Source organism: Aphelocoma coerulescens, chromosome 31 (genome assembly GCF_041296385.1).
Source record: "Aphelocoma coerulescens isolate FSJ_1873_10779 chromosome 31, UR_Acoe_1.0, whole genome shotgun sequence".
Classification (NCBI taxonomy): Eukaryota; Metazoa; Chordata; class Aves; order Passeriformes; family Corvidae; genus Aphelocoma; species Aphelocoma coerulescens.
The window spans coordinates 993,761-1,015,016 of record NC_091044.1 but is presented as its reverse complement, the minus strand read 5'-3'; the positions used below and the strand labels follow the sequence as shown (position 1 = coordinate 1,015,016).

The window sequence follows — 21,256 nt, the reverse complement described above, 5'->3', positions numbered from 1 at the left end:
CCATTATTTTGGGGCTTTTCTCCTCATTTTGGGGTGTCTCTGTCTGGGCATTTGGGATGTTTCTGCTCTGTTGTTTTGGGGCATTTCTTGGTATTTGGGGGCATCTCAGCCTGGCTGGTTTGGGGTGTCAGTGCCCGATCATTTGGGGGCATTTCTCTGCATTTTGGGGTGTCTCTGCCCAGCCAATTCAGGGTGTCGCCATCCACCCATTTTTGGGGCATTTCTGCAGCTTTCGAGGAGTTTCTCGCTGGTCATTTCGGGGTGCCCAGCTGTTTTGAGGCATTTCCCAGTATCTCTGGCCGGTTTGGGGTGTTTCTGCCTGGTCTTCTTGGGGCATTTCCCTGCGTTTCGGGGTGTCTTGCCGTGATGACTTTGGGGTGTCCCTACCCTCCCGATTTGTGCTGTTTCTTCGCATTTGGGGCCATTTCATCCCACACGTTTCAGGGCATTTCTCAGCCGTTTTGGGGCATTTCTCTGCATTTTGGGGTGGCTGCGCCTTGGCCGTCTTAGGGCACCTGTTTGGGTCTGGGGGGGTCACCTCGGCCCCCCACCCCCGCCGTGACTCAGGGCTGTGGTTTCCCGTCTATAAATTGGAGGTGGAAGCACCCGGTGTCACCCAGAGCCATGGCGGGCGCCCGGGACCCGTGAGCTGGGGGCACTGGGAGGCACTGGGAGGCACTGGGAGCACACTGGGAGGCACTGGGAGGCACCGGGAGCACACTGGGGAGGCACTGGGAGCACACTGGAGGGCACTGGCGTGATGCTGGATGGGACTGGGGGAGCACAGGATTGATGCTGGGTGGGACTGGGAGGGCTCTGGTGGGGACTGGGAGGGAAACTGGGAGCAGTGCAAGGCACTGGGTGGGGACTGGGATGGACTGGGATGGACTGGGGAGTGTCGGGAGGGGTTGGTGGGAACTGGGATGGACTGGGATGGACTGGGGAGTGTCGGGAGGGGTTGGTGGGAACTGGGGTGGACTGGGATGGACTGGGGAGTGTCAGGAGGGGTTGGTGGGAACTGGGATGGACTGGGGAGTGTCGAGAGGGGCTGGAGGAGCACTGGGTTGGGAAAATGGGGAGGCTGGGAGGGTGTTGGTGCAGACTGGGATGGAGTGGGTGGCACTGGAGGACTGGGGCTGTGGCTTACTGGGGAATGCTGGAAAGTACTGGGGGAAACTGGGAAGGAGCGGGAGGGTAACAAAGATGGATTGGGATGGGCTGGGAATACACTGGGGTGGGCTGGGGAGATGCTGGGAGGGACTGGGTAGCACTGGAAAGCACTGGGAGGGATTGCAGTTTACAGGGAGAGACTGGAGGGGTGCTGGGAAGGACTGGGAGGGACTGCGGCTTACTGGGGATACTGGAAAGGACTGGGGGAAACTGGAAATGACTCGGTGCTTACTGGGAGAGCTTGGGATGACAATGGGAGGGACTGGGGTAGACTGGGATGGATGGGCGATGGTGGATGGCATGAGGGGTGCCAGTGGAAGATGGGAGGGGGCCCAGCCCTTACTGGGAGCACTGGGCGATACTGGGAGAGGTAACTGGGCCAGGACAGGCTGGAGGGGGGCTGCTGTCCCCCGCCCGCGCGGGTTCCGGGACTCGCGGTGACGCAGGACCTGCGGGGGACACGTGTCCAGGCCTGGCACACGCGTGTGTCACACGCTCGGAGGGGGGGAGGGGAGGGCAGGGGGAGGGTCGGAGGGGGGGGGTCTCACCCCCTCCCACCCCCCCCCCCCCCAGGCAGCGCCGCCCCCCCCGCAGCCCCCAGGACCGGCCCACGGTGCTGACCCGCGCGGACGGGGGGGTCCCTCGGCGCACCCAGGTGCGGGGCAGAGCCCGGGCCACCAATTCGGGGGGGGGGGGGGGGTGGGGTGGGGTGTGCGTCAGGAGGGGGGGGTTCACCTCCTGCCCCCCCCCAACCACACAGGTGCCACCCGAGGGGGGGTCGTGCCCCCCCCTCCTGCACGTGCAGCACCCCGGGGTGCTGGTGATGCGAACTCGGCTGCCCCCGGCGCACGGTGAGCCCCCCCCCTCAGACCCGCCCTCCCCTTCTTCGGGGGGTGTCCTCCCTTTTGGGAAACCCCTCCCCCCCAAAAAAAACTCCTCCAGGTCTCCCCGGTTTGGAATGGGGCCCCAAAGACCCCCCCGGCCGCGACAGAGACCCCTCACCCGCCCCTGCCGGCAGCGACCCCCCCCCCACCGCCCCCCGGCGCTGCGCAGCCCCCAAGGTGAGTGGGGGCTTTGGGGGGGGGGGGGTTGGGGGGATCCCGGACCCCCGTCCTCACCTCGCACCCCCCAAAATTCACCTCCAGGCCCCCCCGCCGTGAGCCGGGGGAGGTGGCTCAGTGCCTGCGGCAGCTGGAGAGGATCCAGGAGCTGGAGCAGCAGGTGAGGGGGGCCCCCAAAATCCCCCCTGAGCCCCCCCAGTCCTACCCTGACACCCCCCAAATCCTGACCCGATCCCCCCAAGTGCCACGGGACCCCCAAGTGTCCTGGGACTCCCCACAAAAACACAACTCCAACCCCAAACCTGTGCCCCTCCTGTCCCCCCCAGATCTGGGACCCCCCCAAACCGTGTCCTCCCTGTGCCCCCCAGCCCATCGCCCCCCAAACCTGTCCCCCCCAACCCATCACCCCTCCCAAGGCCCATTTCATCAACAAAACCATGACGCCCCCAAACCTGTGCCCCCCATGTCCCCCAAATCCTGTGTGTGACCCCCCTGTCCCCCAAACCCCGTGTGTGACCCCCCCGCCCACCAAACCCATCCCCCAAACCCCGTGTGTGACCCCCCAAACCCCCCCATGTCCCCCAAACCCCATGTGTGACCCCCCACCCCCCAAACCTGTACCCCAAACCCCGTGTGTGACCCCCCGCCCCCAAACCTGTACCCCAAACCCCGTGTGTGACCCCCCAAACCCCCCCATGTCCCCCAAACCCCATGTGTGACCCCCCGCCCCCAAACCTGTACCCCAAACCCCGTGTGTGATCCCCCCGCCCACCAAAACCATCCCCCAAACCCCCTGTGTGACCCCCCAAACCCTCCCATGTCCCCCAAACCCCGTGTGTGACCCCCCAAACCCCCCCATGTCCCCCAAACCCCATGTGTGACCCCCCGCCCCCCAAACCTGTACCCCAAACCCCGTGTGTGACCCCCCCACCCCCCATGTCCCCCAAACCCCGTGTGTGACCCCCCCGCCCCCAAACCTGTCCCCCAAACCCCGTGTGTGACCCCTCCCAAACCCCAAACCCGTCCCCCAAACCCCGTGTGTGACCCCCCCCGCCCCCAAACCCCGTGTGTGATCCCCCACCCCCCAAACCCCCCCATGTCCCCCAAACCCCGTGTGTGACCCCCCCGCCCCCCAAACCTGTCCCCCAAACCCCCTGGCCCCCAAACCCCGTGTGTGACCCCCCGCCCACCAAACCCATCCCCCAAACCCCGTGTGTGACCCCCCACCCCCCAAACCCTCCCATGTCCCCCAAACCCCGTGTGTGACCCCCCCGCCCCCCATGTCCCCCAAACCCCCCCCTGGCCCCCAAACCCCGTGTGTGACCCCCCCGCCCACCAAACCCATCCCCCAAACCCCGTGTGTGACCCCCCAAACCCCCCCATGTCCCCCAAACCCCATGTGTGACCCCCCGCCCCCCAAACCTGTCCCCCAAACCCCCCCTGGCCCCCAAACCCCGTGTGTGACCCCCCGCCCCCCAAACCTGTCCCCCAAACCCCCCCTGGCCCCCAAACCCCGTGTGTGACCCCCCCGCCCCCCAAACCTGTCCCCCCCCGCAGTTGGCCCGCGAGCGGCACCGCCTGGGGCTGTTGCAGGCGCAGCTCCTCCGGAGGGCCCCCCCCAGCACGGTAAGGGGGGCAACACACCCCAAAACAGGGGCGGGGGGCTGGGGCCCCCCCCACAGCGGTGCCAGCCCCTCACTTGTGTGCTCCCCCCCCCCCTCCCTCCAGGGCCCCCCCGGGAAGGGCCAGGCTGGGCTCCCCCCGATTTGGGGTCCCGCAGCCGCCCCCGAGGCAGAGGGGGACCCCGAGATGATGCTGACCCCCCCGGGGCACCCTTGGGAGCGCGGGGGGCTCTACCCAGGTGAGCCCCGGGCTTGGGGGTGTGGGGGTGTCCCCCCAAATAACCGGGGAGGGGGCTGGGTCCGGCTGACCCCCTCTGGCCCCCCCAGAACTGGAGTACTACCGGCTCAGCACCGCGCGGCCCCCCTACACCTACGCCACGCTCATCCGCTGGGTCAGTGCCCCCCCCGAACCCCCAAACCCCCCCCCGGGCTCCCCCAAACCCCCTGGGGCACCCAGAGCCCCCCCCCGTGTCCCCAACACCCCCCCGTATCCTTCCCCCCACCCCAGCTCTCCCCTCATAGCCCCACTCCCCAATTTCCTCATCCCGGCCATCCTGCAGCCCCTCCATGTTCCCCCCCCCCCCAAACTGTCCCCAAAGCCCACCCTATGCCCCCCATAGCCCCCCCAGGCCACCTCACAGTGTCCCCAAACCTGCCATGCTCCCCCCTGTGACCCCAAGTGTGTCCCTGTACCCCAGACCCTCCCCAGAGCCCCCCCCAAAGTGTCCCCACGCGCTGCCGTGCCCCCCTAAACCATCCTCAGCTGTCTCCAAAGCCACCCCAAAAGTTTATCCCCAACCCTCTCGTGTCCCCCCAATGTCACCTGTGTCCCCCCAATGTCCCCCCAATGTCCCCCCGTGTCCCCAATGTCCTCCCAATGTCCCCCCAATGTCTCCCCAATGTCCCCCCAATGTCCTCCCAATGTCCCCAATGTCCCCCCAATGTCCCCCCAATGTCTCCCCAATGTCCCCCATGTCCCCCAATGTCCCCCCAATGTCCCCAATGTTCCCCCAATGTCCCCAATGTCCCCCCGTGCCCCCCAATGTCCCCCCAATGTCCCCCCGTGCCCCCAATGTCCCCCTCAATGTCCCCAATGTCCCCCAATGTCCCCCCCTCTCCCCAATGTCCCCCCAATGTCCCCCCCATGTCCCCAATGTCCCCCCGTGCCCCCTCAATGTCCCCCAATGTCCCACCAATGTCCCCAATGTCCCCCCAATGTCCCCCCGTGCCCCCAATGTCCCCCCATGCCCCCCAATGTCCCCAATGTCCCCCCAATGTCCCCCCAATGTTCCCCCAATGTCCCCGCCCCCCCCAGGCCATCCTGGAGTCCCCGCAGCGGCAGCGCCCCCTGGCGGAGATCTACCACTGGTTCAGCCGCAGGTTCGGCTTCTTCCGGCACAACACCCGCACCTGGAAGGTGGGGACCCCCGGGACCCCCCAGAGACACCCCGGAACCCCGAGCAGCCCCCCGGGACCCCCCAGAGACACCCCGGAACCCCGAGCAGCCCCCCCGGGAGCCCCCAGACACACCCCGGAACCCCGAGCATCCCCCCCGGGAGCCCCCAGACACACCCCGGAACCCCGAGCAGCCCCCGGGAGCCCCCAGACACACCCCGGAACCCCGAGCAGCCCCCCCGGGACCCCCCAGACACACCCCGGAACCCCGAGCAGCCCCCCGGGACCCCCCAGAGACACCCCGAAACCCCGAGCAGCCCCCGCGGGACCCCCCAGACACACCCCGGAACCCCGAGCAGCCCCCCCGGGACCCCGGAACACCCCCGGGAACCCCGAACACCCCCGGGAACCCCGAACAACCCCCGGGACCCACCAAAACACAGCACGAAACAACCCCCCGGAACCCCCGAACCACCCCCGGGAACCCCAAAGAACCCCCCCGGGAACCCCGAACCACCCCCGGGAACCCGAAAAACCCCCCCGGGAACCCCGGAACACCCCCGGGACCCCCAGACACACCCCGGGAACCCCGAGCAGACCCCCCGGGAACCCCGAACCACCCCCGGGAACCCCAACAACCCCCGGGACCCCCCAGACACACCCCGGAACCCTGAGCAGCCCCCCCGGGACCCTGGAACACCCCCGGGAACCCAGAACAACCCCCGGGACCCCCCAGACACACCCCGGAACCCCGAGCAGCCCCCCTGGGAACCCCGAACACCCCCGGGAACCCCAAACCACCCCTGGGACCCACCAAAACACAGCACGAAACAGCCCCCCGGAACCCCGAACCACCCCCGGGAACCCCAAAGAACCCCCCCGGGAACCCCGAACCACCCCCGGGAACCCGAACACCCCCCCGGGAACCCCGGAACACCCCCGGGACCCCCAGACACACCCCGGAACCCCGAGCAGACCCCCCGGGAACCCCGGAACACCCCCGGGAACCCCGAACAACCCCCGGGAACCCCAAACAACCCCCGGGACCCCCCAGACACACCCCGGAACCCCGAGCAGCCCCTCCGGGACCCCGGAACATCCCCGGGAACCCCAAAGAACCCCCCCGGGAACCCCGAACCACCCCCGGGAACCCCAAAGAACCCCCCCGGGAACCCCGAACCACCCCCGGGAACCCCAAAGAACCCCCCCGGGAACCCCGAACAACCCCCGGGACCCCCAGACACACCCCGGAACCCCGAGCAGTCCCCCCGGGAACCCGGAACACCCCCGGGAACCCAAAACAACCCCCGGGACCCACCAAAACACAGCACGAAACAGCCCCCGGGAACCCCAAAGAACCCCCCTGGGAACCCCGAACCACCCCCGGGAACTCCAAACAACCCCCGGGAACCTCCCAGGACCCCCGAACAACCCTCCCCAGACCCCAAACACACCCCGGGAGCCCCCAGACACAGCTCGGGAACCCCTTGGGACCCCGAAAAACACCCTGAGAGTTCCCTGCACCCTAAAACAGCCCCCCAGGACCCTCCGAGACCCCAAACAAATGCCCCCTTGGACCCCAAACACCCCCCGGGAACCCCCTGGGACCCCATAACAGCCTCCCCATGGACCCTGAAACACACCCGAGACCCCAAAACAGCCCCTCAGGACCCCCAACCGTCCCCAGAACTCACAAACATCCCTGGTACCCCCCCACACCCCAAAACCGACCCTGGGATTTCCAGTCCACCCCCACCCCCCCCAAACATCCCTGGGGCTTCCACGAACTCCTGGGGCCCCTCCAACCCCCCCCTGCACCCCCATCCTGGGGGTCACCCCAACTCCTCCCCAGCAGAGACCCCCCCCCACTCTCCATCACCATCATTGGGGACCCCCAGCACCCCAAAATGTTACCACCCACAGGTGGGACCCCCAAACCTGCCCCCTGGGACCCCAATGCTGCCCCGGACCCCCCCCTCCCAACACCCCCACTCCCCAAAAACGGGGGGGGGGGACCCCAAATTCTCCCAGCACCTCTCCAACCATCCCCGCCATCCATGACAGCTCAGAGACCCCCCCCCAACCCCCTCCAAATCCCTAAACCCTCCCCAGACCACCCCAAAATCCCTCAGGGAATGTGAGGGGGGGATGTCCAGCCCCCCAATTCCGGGGTCCCACCCTGATTTTGGGGTGTCCCACCCCCCCAGAACGCCGTGCGCCACAACCTGAGCCTGCACAAGTGCTTCGTGCGGGTGGAGGCCGCCCGCGGCGCCGTCTGGACCGTGGACGAGGCCGAGTTCCGGCGCAAGCGGGGCCAGCGCTACCCCAGGTACCCCCAAAACCCCACCCCGGCCACCCCAAAACCCCCCCCGGGCACCCCAAAAACGCGGGGGGTGTGTAAACCCCCCCCCCAAACACCCGTGATAACCCCGGGATGCCCCTCTGACCTCCACAGGGACTGTGACCTCAAGTACTTTCTGCCCCCCCGGAGCTGAGGTGGGACCCCAAAACCACGGAGGGGGGGGTGCCCCCAAGACCCCCCCCTCCCAGGAGGAACACGACACCCCCAAATCCTCCCCCCAAGAGCACCACGAACAGCCCCGAAACTGCACTGGGATTTATTGAAACCATAAAGGAACTGTCCCCCCCTCCCCACTGCGGGTGCGTTTTGGGGGGGCTACACGGGCACCCCCACACCCCGCTGTGTGCGGGGGGGGCGGCAGAGCCCCCCCGGCGGATTTTGGGGTGCGGATCCCTCCCCCCCCCTTGGTTTGGGGTCAGGCGTGGCGGGCACGAGCGGCCAGCAGCGCGTTCTCCTCCCGCAGCGCCCGGCAGTCGCTGAGGATCCGCTCCAGGCTGGCCGGGAGCTTGGCACTCGTCTCCCCCTCGATCTGGGGGGGCACAGATTGGGGGGGGCACAGATTGGGGGGGGGGGCACAGAATGGGGGGGGGGGCACAGAATGGGGGGGGGGGCAAAATGAGGGGAAAAAATGGTGGGGGAAAAAATTGGTGGGGGTAAAAATCAGAAGGAAGGAGTCGGGGAGGGGTACAAAGAATTGGGGGCACAAAAAGGAGATGGGAGTGCTCAGTTAACACCCAAATAGAGCCCCAACCATCCTGCCCCCCCCAAAAGACACCCTGCCCCCCCAAATCCATCCTGCCCCCCCCAAAAGACACCCTGCCCCCCTAAATCCATCCTGCCCTCCCCCAAACCGAGCCCCCCAAAACCCCACCTGCTCCTCCAGGTCCCGGATCTCCCTCTGGATGGTCCCCGTGTCCTCGATGGTCCGGATCAGCTGGGCACAGTTCTGGGGGGCAACAAGAGGGGTTTGTAGGGCACGCCCCCCCCACCCCCCCAAATTCCAGTCCCCCCTCCTCCCCCAGGGACCCTCCCAGTTCCACCTGGGCCCCCCCGGAGCCCCCCAGGCCCCGTTACCTCGTGCAGAGCTGCCAGGTACTTGTAGGCTTTTCTCACCACCTCGTCCCGCTTGGCGTCCTGGGGAAGGGAACAGTTTGGGGGGGCACAGGGACAGTTTGGGGGGCACAGGGACAGTTTGGGGGGCACAGGGACAATTTTGGGGGAGCACAGGGGCAGTTTGGGGGGCACAAGGACAGTTTGGGGAGGCACAGGGGCAGTTTGGGGGGCACAGGGACAGTTTGGGGGGGCACAGGGGCAGTTTGGGGAGGCACAGGGGCAGTTTTTGGGGCACAGGGACAGTTTGGGGAGGCATAGGGACAGTTTGGGGGGCACAAGGACAGTTTGGGGAGGCACAGGGGCAGTTTTTGGGGCACAGGGACAGTTTCAGGGGGCACAGGGACAGTTTGGGGGGGCACGTGACAGTTTTGGGGGGCACAAGGACAGTTTGGGGAGCACAGGGGCAGTTTGGGGGGCACAAGGACAGTTTTGGGGGGCACAGGGACAGTTTGGGGAGCACAGAGACAGTTTTGGGGACCATAGGGACAGTTTGGGGGGCACAGGGACAGTTTGGGGGGGCACAAGGACAGTTTCAGGGGGCACAGGGACAGTTTGGGGGGGCACAGGGACAGTTTGGGGGGGCACAGGGACAGTTTGGGGGGCACAGGGACAATTTTGGGGGGGCACAAGGACAGTTTGGGGGGGGCACAGGGACAGTTTTGGGGGAGCACATGTGACAGTTTCAGGGGGCACAGGGACAGTTTTGGGGAGCATAGGGACAGTTTGGGGGGGCACAGGGGCAGTTTTGGGGGAGCACATGTGACAGTTTCAGGGGGCATAGGGACAGTTTGGGGGAGCAAAGGGGCAGTTTTGGGGGGGCACAGGGACAGTTTTGGGGAGCATAGGGACAGTTTGGGGGGCACAGGGACAGTTTGGGGGGGCACAAGGACAGTTTGGGGGGGCACAGGGACAATTTTGGGGGGGCACAGGGACAGTTTCAGGGGGCACAGGGACAGTTTGGGGGGCACAGGAGCAGTTTGGGGGGGCACAGGGACAGTTTGGGGGGGCACAGCTTGGGTGGCACATGGGACACATGTAACAGTTTGGGGGGGTCCCAGCACCCCACCCCCCCCTGTCCCTTTGGGGGGATATCCCATACAGGGGATACCACTGAATGCACCCCGAGCCCCAGGCCCCCCAAAATCGCACTGTGACCCCCCCTTTTGGGGCTCCCTGCACCCCGAGGTGCCCCCCCCGGCCCCCCCACCTTGAAGAGCAGCTCGTCGGTGACGCTGAAGGTCCTCTCCAGCTTCCCCACCAGGGCGTTGATCTCCTTCTGCAGCGCCCGCGTGTCCTCCAGGATCTGGGGGGGGTCCCCGGGGGGGTTTCAGGCCTGGGGGGGGAGGGGGAGGGAACACGACCCCCCAAAACCCCTCCCCCCTTTGGGGGTGCACACAGCCCCCCACAGCCCCCAGCTCCCCCCCCAAAAACCTCAAATAAGACCGAACACCCCCCCAAGGCCTTTCCCCAAACTCCTCCAGGCTGCCTAAAAGACCCCAAAACTCTCTCCCTGCCCCCCCCCCCCCGCCCCCCAAGAGTTGGGGCCCCCCTAAACCGTCAGAGCCCCCCCAAAAGTGCCCCCCCCCACCTTCCCGATCTCCTCCTTCTGCTTGCGGATGTTGCCCACGATCTCCAGGATGCGCTGGGTGTAAACGGCGCGGGAGACGTCGCGGGGCAGCGCCTCGAGCTCCGCCACCTGCGGGGGTCAGCGGGGGGCCTGACACCCCCAAACTCCCCTGGGCACCCCAAAACGCCCCCAAAGCGCCCCTAAGCCCCACCCCCTCCCCCCGAGCACCTTCACAATACCTCAAGGTCTCCCTCGGTGACCCCAAAACGCTGCTGAGCCTCAAAACACCTCAAGGGACCCCCAAAAGCCCCAGGGATCCCCCAGTTCCTCCTGAGCCCCCCCAAAATGGCTCAAGGTCCCTCCCAGGAACCTCCCAAGCAACTCAGTGACTCCCCAAGCCCCTCTGAGCCCCCCTAGAACACCTCAAGGGCCCTCCCAGTGACCCCAAAACACCCCACGTTCCTCCAGTGACCCCTGAGCCCTCCCCCCAAATGTGCCAAGGTGCCCCCGGTGACCCTCCAAACCTTTCCAGTGACCCCTGAGCCCCCCCAAAACACCTCAGGGTGCCTCCCAGTGACCCCTGAGCCCCCCCAAAACACCTCAGGGTGCCTCCCAGTGACCCCTGAGCCCCCCCAAAGCACCTCAGGGAGCCTCCCAGTGACCCCTGAGCCCCCCCAAAACACCTCAGGGTGCCTCCCAGTGACCCCTGAGCCCCCCCAAAGCACCTCAGGGAGCCTCCCAGTGACCCCTGAGCCCCCCCAAAACACCTCAGGGTGCCTCCCAGTGACCCCTGAGCCCCCCCAAAACACCTCAGGGTGCCTCCCAGTGACCCCCAAGCCCCCCCAAAGCACCTCAGGGAGCCTCCCAGTGACCCCTGAGCCCCCCCAAAGCACCTCAGGGTGCCTCCCAGTGACCCCTGAGCCCCCCAAAACACCTCAGGCTGCCTCCCAGTGACCCCTGAGCCCCCCCAAAACACCTCAGGGTGCCTCCCAGTGACCCCTGAGCCCCCCCAAAGCACCTCAGGGTGCCTCCCAGTGATCCCTGAGCCCCCCCAAAACACCTCAGGGTGCCTCCCAGTGACCCCTGAGCCCCCCCAAAACATCTCAGGGTGCCTCCCAGTGACCCCTGAGCCCCCCCAAAACACCTCAGGGTGCCTCCCAGTGACCCCCGAGCCCCCCCAAAACACCTCAGGGTGCCTCCCAGTGACCCCCAAGCCCCCCCAAAACACCTCAGGGAGCCTCCCAGTGACCCCTGAGCCCCCCCAAAGCACCTCAGGGTGCCTCCCAGTGACCCCTGAGCCCCCCCAAAACACCTCAGGGTGCCTCCCAGTGACCCCTGAGCCCCCCCAAAACACCTCAGGGTGCCTCCCAGTGACCCCTGAGCCCCCCCAAAGGCCCTCAGGGTGCCTCCCAGTGACCCCTGAGCCCCCCCAAAGGCCCTCAGGGTGCCTCCCAGTGACCCCTGAGCCCCCCCAAAACACCTCAGGGTGCCTCCCAGTGACCCCTGAGCCCCCCCAAAACACCTCAGGGTGCCTCCCAGTGACCCCTGAGCCCTCCAAAACACCTCAGGGTGCCTCCCAGTGATCCCTGAGCCCCCCCAAAACACCTCAGGGTGCCTCCTAGTGACCCCTGAGCCCCCCCAAAACACCTCAGGGTGCCTCCCAGTGACCCCTGAGCCCCCCCAAAGCACCTCAGGGTGCCTCCCAGTGACCCCTGAGCCCCCCCAAAACACCTCAGGGTGCCTCCCAGTGACCCCTGAGCCCTCCAAAACACCTCAGGGTGCCTCCCAGTGACCCCTGAGCCCCCCAAAACACCTCAGGGTGCCTCCCAGTGACCCCTGAGCCCCCCCAAAGCACCTCAGGGTGCCTCCTAGTGACCCCTGAGCCCCCCCAAAACACCTCAGGGTGCCTCCCAGTGACCCCTGAGCCCTTCCAAAGCACCTCAAGGGCCCCCCCAGCGACCCCCCGAAGCCCCCAGTGCCCCCAGTCCCACCAGCTGGGCGTGCAGGGTCTCTTTCCGTCGCGCCTCCTCGGCGGCCGCGCGGCTGCGCTGGAGCAGCGCCCGCGTCTCTGCCAGGCGCCGCGACGACTCCCGCTGGGGGCGGGGGGACAGGGGGACCCCAAAGTCACCACGAGTCCGGGGGGGACAGGGAATCCCCAAAACCCAGCCAGGAGGGGGAACTGGAGCCCCCAGAATCGCTGCGAACGCACTCCAGGGCCCCAAAACCATCAGGGAGGGGAGCCCAGAGCCCCCAGGGATCCCAAAACTGACGAGGGAAAGATCTGGGGAGCCCAAAAGCCACAGGGAATGGACTCTAGGGACCCCAAAACCTTCTGGGAAGAGGCTCCAAAACCCCGAGGGACTGTCAAACCTACCAAGGAGACCTGGGGACCCCAAAACCCACAGGAAATGGATTGCAGGCACCCCACTTTTGGGGGAAACCACGCACCCCAAACCCACTGAGAAGGGATCTCAGAGGGCCCAGGGATGCCAAAATCGACCAGGGAGGGACCTGGGGACCCCCAAACCCATGGGGAAGGGACCCCGGGAACCTCAAAAACTACCGGGGGACCCCTGAATCCCCTGTGGAAGAACCCGAGACCTCCCAAACCCGCAGGGAAGGAACCCCAACCCCCCCATTTGAGAATGTGGGCACCCCAAACCCACGGGAAAACCAATTCCCGACCCCCGGGGACCCCAAACCCGCGAGGAGGGGCCCCGTTACCTGCGCGGAGTCGCGCAGGGCGCGGAGGTGCCGGAACTCGGCCAGGAGGGGCCCCCGGTGCCGCTCCCACTGCCCGGCCAGGCTGACGATGCGGCGGCTGCTGGACTCCACCACCAGCTGCGGGCAGTGCCAGGGCCCCCGAACGCTGACACCCCCGGAGTGCCCCCCAAAACCCCCCGACTGAACCCCCAAACTGACCCCCAAACGCTGACACCCCCCCGGAGTGCCCCCCAAAACCCCCCGACTGCACCCCCAAACTGCCTGAACCCCCCACAAACTGAACCCCTAAACGCTGACACCCCCGGAGTGCTCCCCCAAACTCCCCTGACTGAACCCCCAAACTGACCCCCAAACGCTGACACCCCCAGAGTGCCCCCCCAAACCTCCTGACTGAACCCCCAAACTGACCCCCCAAACGCTGACACCCCCGGAGTGCCCCCCCAAACCTCCTGACTGAACCCCCAAACTGACCCCTAAACGCTGACACCCCCGGAGTGCCCCCCCAAACCTCCTGACTGAACCCCCAAACTGACCCCCAAACGCTGACACCCCCGGAGTGTCCCCCAAACTCCCCTGACTGAACCCCCAAACTGACCCCCAAACGCTGACACCCCCAGAGTGCCCCCCAAACTCCCCTGACTGAACCCTCAAACTGACCCCCAAACGCTGACACCCCCGGAGTGCCCCCCAAACTCCCCTGACTGAACCCCCAAACTGACCCCCAAACGCTGACACCCCCAGAGTGCCCCCCAAACTCCCCTGACTGAACCCTCAAACTGACCCCCAAACGCTGACACCCCCGGAGTGCCCCCCAAACTCCCCTGACTGAACCCCCAAACTGACCCCCAAACGCTGACACCCCCGGAGTGCCCCCCCAAACCTCCTGACTGAACCCCCAAACTGACCCCCAAACGCTGACACCCCCCGGAGTGCCCCCCAAACCTCCTGACTGAACCCCCAAACTGACCCCTAAACGCTGACACCCCCGGAGTGCCCCCCAAACTCCCCTGACTGAACCCCCAAACTGACCCCCAAACGCTGACACCCCCAGAGTGCCCCCCAAACCCCCCTGACTGCCCCCCCAAACTGACCCCCCAAACGCTGACACCCCCTGGAGTGCCCCCCCAAACTCCCCTGACTGAACCCCCAAACTGACCCCCCCCAAATTCTGACACCCCCGGAGTGCCCCCCAAAACCCCCCGACTGCACCCCCAAACTGCCTGAACCCCCCACAAACTGAACCCCTAAACGCTGACACCCCCAGAGTGCCCCCCAAAACCCCCCTGACTGCCCCCCCAAAATGACCCCCCCCAAATTCTGACACCCCTTGGAGTGCCCCCCAAAACCCCCCAGACTGAACCCCCAAACTGCCCGAACCCCCCAAACTGACCCCCCAAACGCTGACACCCCCGGAGTGCCCCCCAAACTCCCCTGACTGCCCCCCCAAACTGACCCCCGAACGCTGACACCCCCGGAGTGCCCCCCAAAACCTCCCAAACTGACCCCCCAAACGCTGACACCCCCGGAGTGCTCCCCCAAACCTCCTGACTGAACCCCTAAACTGACCCCGCCCAAATTCTGACACCCCCGGAGTGCCCCCCAAAACCCCCCGACTGCACCCCCAAACTGCCTGAACCCCCCAGAAACTGAACCGCTAAACGCTGACACCCCCTGGAGTGCCCCCCAAAACCCCCCTGACTGCCCCCCCAAAATGACCCCCCAAACGCTGACACCCCCAGAGTGCCCCCCAAAACCCCCTGACTGCCCCCCCAAACTGCCCGAACCCCCCAAACTGACCCCCCCAAATGCTGACACCCCCTGGAGTACCCCCCAAACCTCCCTGACTGCCCCCCCACACTGACCCCCCAAACACTGACACCCCCAAACGCTGACACCCCCGGAGTGCCCCCCCAAACCCCCTGACTGAACCCCCAAACTGACCCCCAAATTCTGACACCCCTTGGAGTGCCCCCCAAAACCCCCCTGACTGAACCCCCAAACTGCCCGAACCCCCCAAACTGACCCCCCCCCAAATTCTGACACCCCCAGACTGCCCCCCAAACCCCCCAGACTGCCCCCCCAAACTGCCTGAACCCCCCTTACCTTCCCCCCCAAGCCCCCTCCCCACACTGTGACCCCAAACAACCCCACAGCCCCCCATGAACTGACCCCCCCCCCCATGAAGCCCCCCAAAACTGCCCCCCACTGTGGCTGTTCTACACCCCCAACTGCCCCCACCCCCCCCACCTGCTGTGCCCCCCAAACCACCCTGCTTCACCTGCCCCCCAACTGGTGCCATCCTATACCCCGAACTGCCCCCCAAACCCCTCCCCACACCTGCTGTGCCCCCCAAACTGCCCCCGGCCCCCCCAGCCCCTCACCTGCAGCTTGGCCATGTTGTTCTGGGCGTCCGGGAGCAGCTCCAGCGCCCTGGCCTTGACCCGCAGGGCGTCCTCGCGCCCCCCCAGCGCCCCCCGGCCCTGCCGCACCTCGGCCTCTGCCTGGGCACGGAGGGGGGCATTGGTCAGGGCACCCCAAAACCCCCCTGTGCCCCCCCAAAGCCTCCCAACCCTACCACACCACCACCTGGGCACCCCAAAACCCCCCAGTGCCCCCCAGCCCTGCCACACCACCTCCTGGGCACCCCAAAACCCCCAGCGCCCCCCAGAGCCCCCCCAGCCCTGCCACACCACCACCTGGGCATGGGGGGTCAGTCAGGGCACCCCAAAACCCCCCAGTGCCCCCCAACCCTGCCACACCATCACCTGGGCACCCCAAAACCTCCCAGTGCCCCCCCAGAGCCCCCCGACCCTACCACACCACCACCTGGGCACCCCAAAACCCCCCAGTGCCCCCCAACCCTGCCACACCACCACCTGGGCACCCCAAAACCTCCCAGTGCCCCCCCAGAGCCCCCCGACCCTACCACACCACCACCTGGGCACCCCAAAACCCCCCTGTGCCCCCCCTGTGCCCCCCAGCCCTACCACACCATCACCTGGGCACCCCCTGTGCCCCCCAGAGCCCCCCAGCCCTGCCACACCACCAGCTGGGCACCCCAAAACCCCCCTGTGCCCCCCCAGTGCCCCCCCAACCCTGCCACACCACCGCCTAGGCACCCCAAAACCCCCCTGTGCCCCCCAGAGCCCCCCCAGCCCTGCCACACCCCCACTTGGGCATGGGGGGGTCAGTCAGGGCACCCCAAAACCCCCCAGTGCCCCCCCCGGACCCCTCCGCAGCACCCACCTGGGTGAGGCTGAGCTGGGCTGCCCGAATCTCCCCCCGGCACCCCTCGATTTCAGCCTCCAGCCGGGCCAGGGTCTCCTCCAGCGTGGCCTCCTCGCTGGCCTGGCGTGAGCCGGGGTCCTGGGGGGGCAACGTGGCCATGGGGGGGCCCAGAGTGACCACACGGAGCCACCGGGGGGGGCCCAGAGTGACCACACGGAGCCACCGGGGGGGGCCAGAGTGACCACACGGAGCCACCGGGGGGGCCCAGAGTGACCACACGGAGCCACCGGGGGGGGCCAGAGTGACCACACGGAGCCACCGGGGGGGCCCAGAGTGACCGCACGGAGCCACCGGGGGGGGCCCAGAGTGACCGACACCCCCCTCTCACCTCCTCGGGGCCCTTCGGGGGCTGCAGGGTCTCGGCAGCCGCCTGGATCTGCTGCAGCAGCACTTGGGGGTCCTGCGGGATGAGACCCCGGAGCGGCTCAGAGCCTGGGAGGGTCTGGAGCAACCCACAGCCCCCCAAAACGAACCCAGAGCCCCCCAAATCCAACCCACAGCCCCCAAAAACAACCCAGAGCCCCCCAAATCCAACCCACAGTCCCCCAAAACAGCCCACAGCCCCCCAAATCCAACCTCCAGTCCCCCCAAATCCAACCCACAGCCCCCCAAAACAACCCAGAGCCCCCCAAATCCAACCCACAGCCCCCAAAACAACCCACAGCCCCCCAAATCCAACCTCCAGTCTCCCCAAGACAACCCACAGTCCCCCAAAACAACCCAGAGCCCCCCAAATCCAACCCACAGCCCCCAAAACAACCCACAGCCCCCCAAATCCAACCTCCAGTCTCCCCAAGACAACCCACAGTCCCCCAAAACAACCCAGAGCCCCCCAAATCGAACCCACAGCCCCCCAAAACAACCCACAGCCCTGCAAATCCAACCTCCAGTCCCCCCAAAACAGCCCACAGTCCCCCAAATCCAACCTCCAGTCCCCCCAAAACAGCCCACAGTCCCCCAAATCCAACCCACAGCCCCCAAAACAACCCACAGCCCCCCAAATCCAACCTCCAGTCCCCACAAATCCAACCCACAGCCCCCCAAATCCAACCTCCAGTCCCCCCAAATCCAACCCACAGCCCCCCAAAACAACCCACAGCCCCCCAAATCCAACCTCCAGTCCCCCCAAATCCAACCCACAGCCCCCCGAAACAGCCCACAGCCCCCAAATCCAACCTCCAGTCCCCCCAAAACAACCCACAGCCCCCAAATCCAACCTCCAGTCCCCCCAAAACAGTCCACAGCCCCCCAAATCCAACCTCCAGTCTCCCCAAATCCAACCCACAGCCCCCCAAAACAACCCACAGCCCCCCAAAACAGCCCACAGCTCCCCAAATCCAACCTCCAGTCCCCCCAAATCCAACCCACAGCCCCCCAAAACAACCCACAGCCCCCAAATCCAACCTCCAGTCCCCCCAAATCCAACCCACAGCCCCCAAAACAACCCACAGCCCTGCAAATCCAACCTCCAGTCTCCCCAAATCCAACCCACAGCCCCCCAAAACAACCCACTCCCCCCAAATCCAACCTCCAGTCCCCCCAAAACAACCCACAGCCCCCCAAATTCAACCCACAGCTCCCCAAAACAGCCCACAGCCCCCAAAACAACCCACAGCCCCCCAAATCCAACCTCCAGTCCCCCCAAATCCAACCCACAGCCCCCCAAAACAACCCACAGCCCCCCAAATCCAACCTCCAGTCCCCCCAAATCCAACTCACAGCCCCCAAATCCAACCTCCAGACCCCCCCAAACCCACAGCCCCCCAAAACAGCCCACAGCCCCCAAATCCAACCTCCAGACCCCCCAAAACAGCCCACAGCCCCCAAATCCAATTTCCAGACCCCCCCAAAACAGCCCACAGCCCCCCAAAAACAGCCCACAGCCCCCCAAATCCAACCCACAGCCCCCCAAATCCAACCTCCAGTCCCCCCAAATCCAACCTCCAGACACCCCCAAAACAGCCCACAGCCCCCCAAATCCAACCCACAGCCCCCCAAAGCAGCCCACAGCCCCCAAATCCAACCTCCAGTCCCCCCAAATCCAACCTCCAGACACCCCCAAAACAGCCCACAGCCCCCAAATCCAACCTCCAGACCCCCCCAAGCAACCCACAGCCCCCAAATCCAACCCACAGCCCCCCAAAACAACCCACAGCCCCCAAATCCAACCTCCACTCCCCCCAAAACAATCCTCAACCCTCCAGCAGGCTCCCAACACCCCAAAACCAAGCCCCATCCCCCCAAAACCATCCCCCATCTCGCCCTCCCCCACTGTAGCCCCCCACCTGTTCGTGGGTCAGGTGCTGGGTGCGGGTGAAGCGGGACCCCTTGGGCAGGGCCCCCCCGGCCCCCCCAGCCCCAAAAGCCTCCTGGAGCCAGGCAGGGTCCAGGGGGGGCCCCGGGGACGGTCCCTGGGGGCAGGGGGGGCACGCCTGGCGCAGGGGCTCCAGTGCCCGGAGCCGCGCCCGGAGCCGCTTTCGCCCCAAGTATTCCTGGGGGGGGGGGGCGGAGAGAAAAACGGGGGGGTCAGACCTGCAGGGACCCCCAAAACAGCCCCCAAACATCCCAACAGCCCCCCCAGGTGACCCCCAAAACAGCCCCCCCCCCCAATACTACAGAGGGGGCCCCTCCTTCGGACTCCCGGGAGTAAGAGAAAGGGGGCCTAGAGACCCCCCCCCCCCCCAAGGCCTGGGGACCCCCAGCCCCGCCCGGGGGTCTCACCTGGGGGGGCAGGCGGGAGGCCAGGCCGGGGCCCCCCCACTCAGCCTCCCAGTCGTGGCGGGCGCTGAGCTGGGCCGTGTGGGTCTCCAGCAGGGCCGGGGGGGTCTGCGAGGAAAGGGGGGGCTGTGCTGGCACCGGGGGGGCGGCCCCCCCAAAATACTCCTGCAGCTCTGCGGGGACAGCGGGGGGTGAGCAGAAACCCTCCCTAAAACAAACCTAAAACCCCCCCAACCCCCCTGGTATTACCCTCATCACCCCCCCCCCCCCAAAATCCTGACACCCCCCTTCCTGTAGGGCACAGCACCCCCATACCCCAAACCCCCAAATTTTACATAGAGGTCCCCAAATTTGGGGCAACAATGACCCCCCCACCACCCCAAATCCCCCCCGGCTCTTACCTGGGGATCCCCCACTTTGGGGCAGCACCAGGGGACAGGCAGAGAAAGGTTGGAGGTGACTTGTGCCCTAGGAAAGGTTAATTAATGTGTTAATTGCCCCCCCCCAAAACTAAGAGGGGAGCCCCCCCAGCTCGGGGGTGCCGGACCCCCCCGGTTCACCTGCAGCCGCTGCAGCCGGGCCGTGCGGCACACGGGGGGCACCCAGGGGGTCCCCAGCTGCTCCCGGATCTGGGCGCCGATGGCTCGGAGCAGCGCCCCCGATTTCCCTGGGGAGGGGGACAACGAGGGGGGGGTCAGGCCCCTCACGATCCCCCCACGGGGCTCCCCAGCAGCCCAGGGGACCCCCCCCCCCCCCCAGGCCCGTACCGGGGGGCTCGGCCCCGCGCTCGCCCTCGTCCCGCGGCAGCTTCTCCACGAGGAACAGGAGCAGGCGCCGCGTGTCGTGCTCGGAGCTGTACAGGAACGTCTGGTACCCCACGTCTCCCCCAAATCCCAGCTCCTGCGGGAAGGGAAGCCATTGGGGGGCACCCCAAAATTGTTGGGGTCCTCCCTTTTCAAGATCCGATGCCTTGTGGGGGGGGGGGGGTACCGAGGTTTGGTACCACAAACCCCCCCACGAATCGCAGCGAGGGGGCCCCCCCAGTTTTGGGGTGTCGCGGGGTTCGGGGCTACCTGGCAAGCCGCGGCCAGGTCGGAGGCGAGCCGGAAGCGTGCGGAGATGCCGGGGGGCAGCAGGGGGCTCAGGGGGGCTCCCAGCGCGGGGCGCACGGCCCGGAGGCACCGCACGGCCGCCTCCACCACCAGCTCGGGGGTCAGGTCCCGCACGCTCTGCACCTCGGGGGGCACCGCCCTGGGGGGGGGCACGGCCGTGGGGACCCCTCCCCGAGCACCCCCAAACCCTGACAGCCTCCTCGCTGCGGGGCCACGGCCGTGGGGACCCCCAAATCATCACATCCCCCCAAAATCCTGACACCCCCCCCCTTCCTGTGGGGCACAGCACCCCCATAGCCCAGACCTTCAGGGTCAGCCCCATCTTCAGTCTTCCCCCAGACTCCCAAAAACTGCCCGTGTCCCCCAAAACTCCCCCCTCAAAAGCCCTCAGGGTCTGCCCTGTGATCTCCCTAACCCCCCTTCAGGGACCCCCAAATGCCCAGTCACGCCCCCACAGCTCCCAAATCCTCAGGATGTTCCCCCAGGGACCCCCACAACCTCCCCAGGGTACCCCCACCCAAAATCCTCGGGGTCCCCCCGGTGACCCCCCAAACCTCCATCGGGGTGTCCCTCCGCCCTTCCGTGCCCTCCCCCTCCCAGACTCCCCAAAACTCCTTAGTGTCCCCCAGAGACCCCCCCAGATTCCCCCGCCCTCCAGATCCCCCCTCCCGACCCCCCCAATCCGCGCGGGTCGGGCTCCCCCCACCCAAATCCTCCCGTTCCCCCCCCCACTCACGTCCCCGCCTGGCGCAGGGAGTGGATCAGGATCTTGTCCACCTCCTCCATGGTTGGGGGGGGGGGGGGTCGGGGGGTCCCCAAATTCTACGGGAGGGGCGCGGGGGGGATTTGGGGAGACCGGGGGCTCCCGCACCCAGCGCGCGGCCGCCGGTCACGTGAGGGAAGGGGGAGGAGCGCCGCGCGCGTGGCACGATGGGAGTTGTAGGCAGCCGTGATGGAGCCGCGGGATATGACGGGAGTTGTAGGCGGCCGCGGCAGAGCATCACGGGAGTTGTAGGCGGCAGCAGCGGAGCGTGACGGGAGTTGTAGGCGGCGGCGTGTGGCGGGAAATTGCGGGGCCATGAGGGGAGGGAAGATGGCGGTCACGGGGCTGGTTCGGTAAATCC

The 21,256-nt window shown here is 66.9% G+C and overlaps 2 protein-coding genes across 2 annotated transcripts; one reads left to right on the top strand and one right to left on the bottom strand.

Moving 5' to 3' along the window:
• Nucleotides 1-624: 624 nt before the first annotated feature.
• FOXP3 (forkhead box P3) lies at nt 625-7,773 on the top strand. Its single transcript, XM_068998117.1, is given in 12 exon segments — nt 625-644; nt 1,744-1,825; nt 1,931-2,021; nt 2,113-2,213; nt 2,215-2,231; nt 2,316-2,391; nt 3,789-3,857; nt 3,960-4,092; nt 4,181-4,245; nt 5,169-5,270; nt 7,456-7,577; nt 7,704-7,773. Coding segments are annotated over 12 exon segments (918 nt in total). The 3' UTR covers nt 7,744-7,773.
• Nucleotides 7,774-7,851: 78 nt separating this feature from the next.
• CCDC22 (coiled-coil domain containing 22) lies at nt 7,852-20,923 on the bottom strand. The gene is made up of 17 exons (XM_068998163.1): nt 20,869-20,923; nt 20,094-20,271; nt 19,788-19,920; nt 19,581-19,687; nt 19,422-19,488; nt 19,024-19,193; nt 18,588-18,794; nt 16,631-16,702; nt 16,261-16,380; nt 15,396-15,515; nt 13,015-13,131; nt 12,282-12,383; nt 10,312-10,419; nt 9,931-10,026; nt 8,685-8,744; nt 8,482-8,556; nt 7,852-8,139 (listed from the first exon to the last, which is right to left on the bottom strand). The coding sequence occupies exons 1-17, from the start codon at nt 20,916-20,918 to the stop codon at nt 8,026-8,028; spliced, it is 1,896 nt and encodes a 631-aa protein (XP_068854264.1). The 5' UTR covers nt 20,919-20,923; the 3' UTR covers nt 7,852-8,025.
• Between the last annotated feature and the right edge of the window lie 333 nt (nt 20,924-21,256).

Bases quoted from the DNA above. Each gene is read 5' to 3' on its own strand.
- CCDC22 (XM_068998163.1), bottom strand. From the start codon at position 20,918: ATGGAGGAGGTGGACAAGATCCTGATCCACTCCCTGCGCCAGGCGGGG. The intron at 12,384-13,014 runs GTAACGGGGCCC...CCCCGCCCCCAG, and splicing joins CCCTGCGCGACTCCGCGCAG to CGGGAGTCGTCGCGGCGCCT. The intron at 8,140-8,481 runs GTGGGGTTTTGG...GTGCCCCCCCAG, and splicing joins TCCGGGACCTGGAGGAGCAG to ATCGAGGGGGAGACGAGTGC.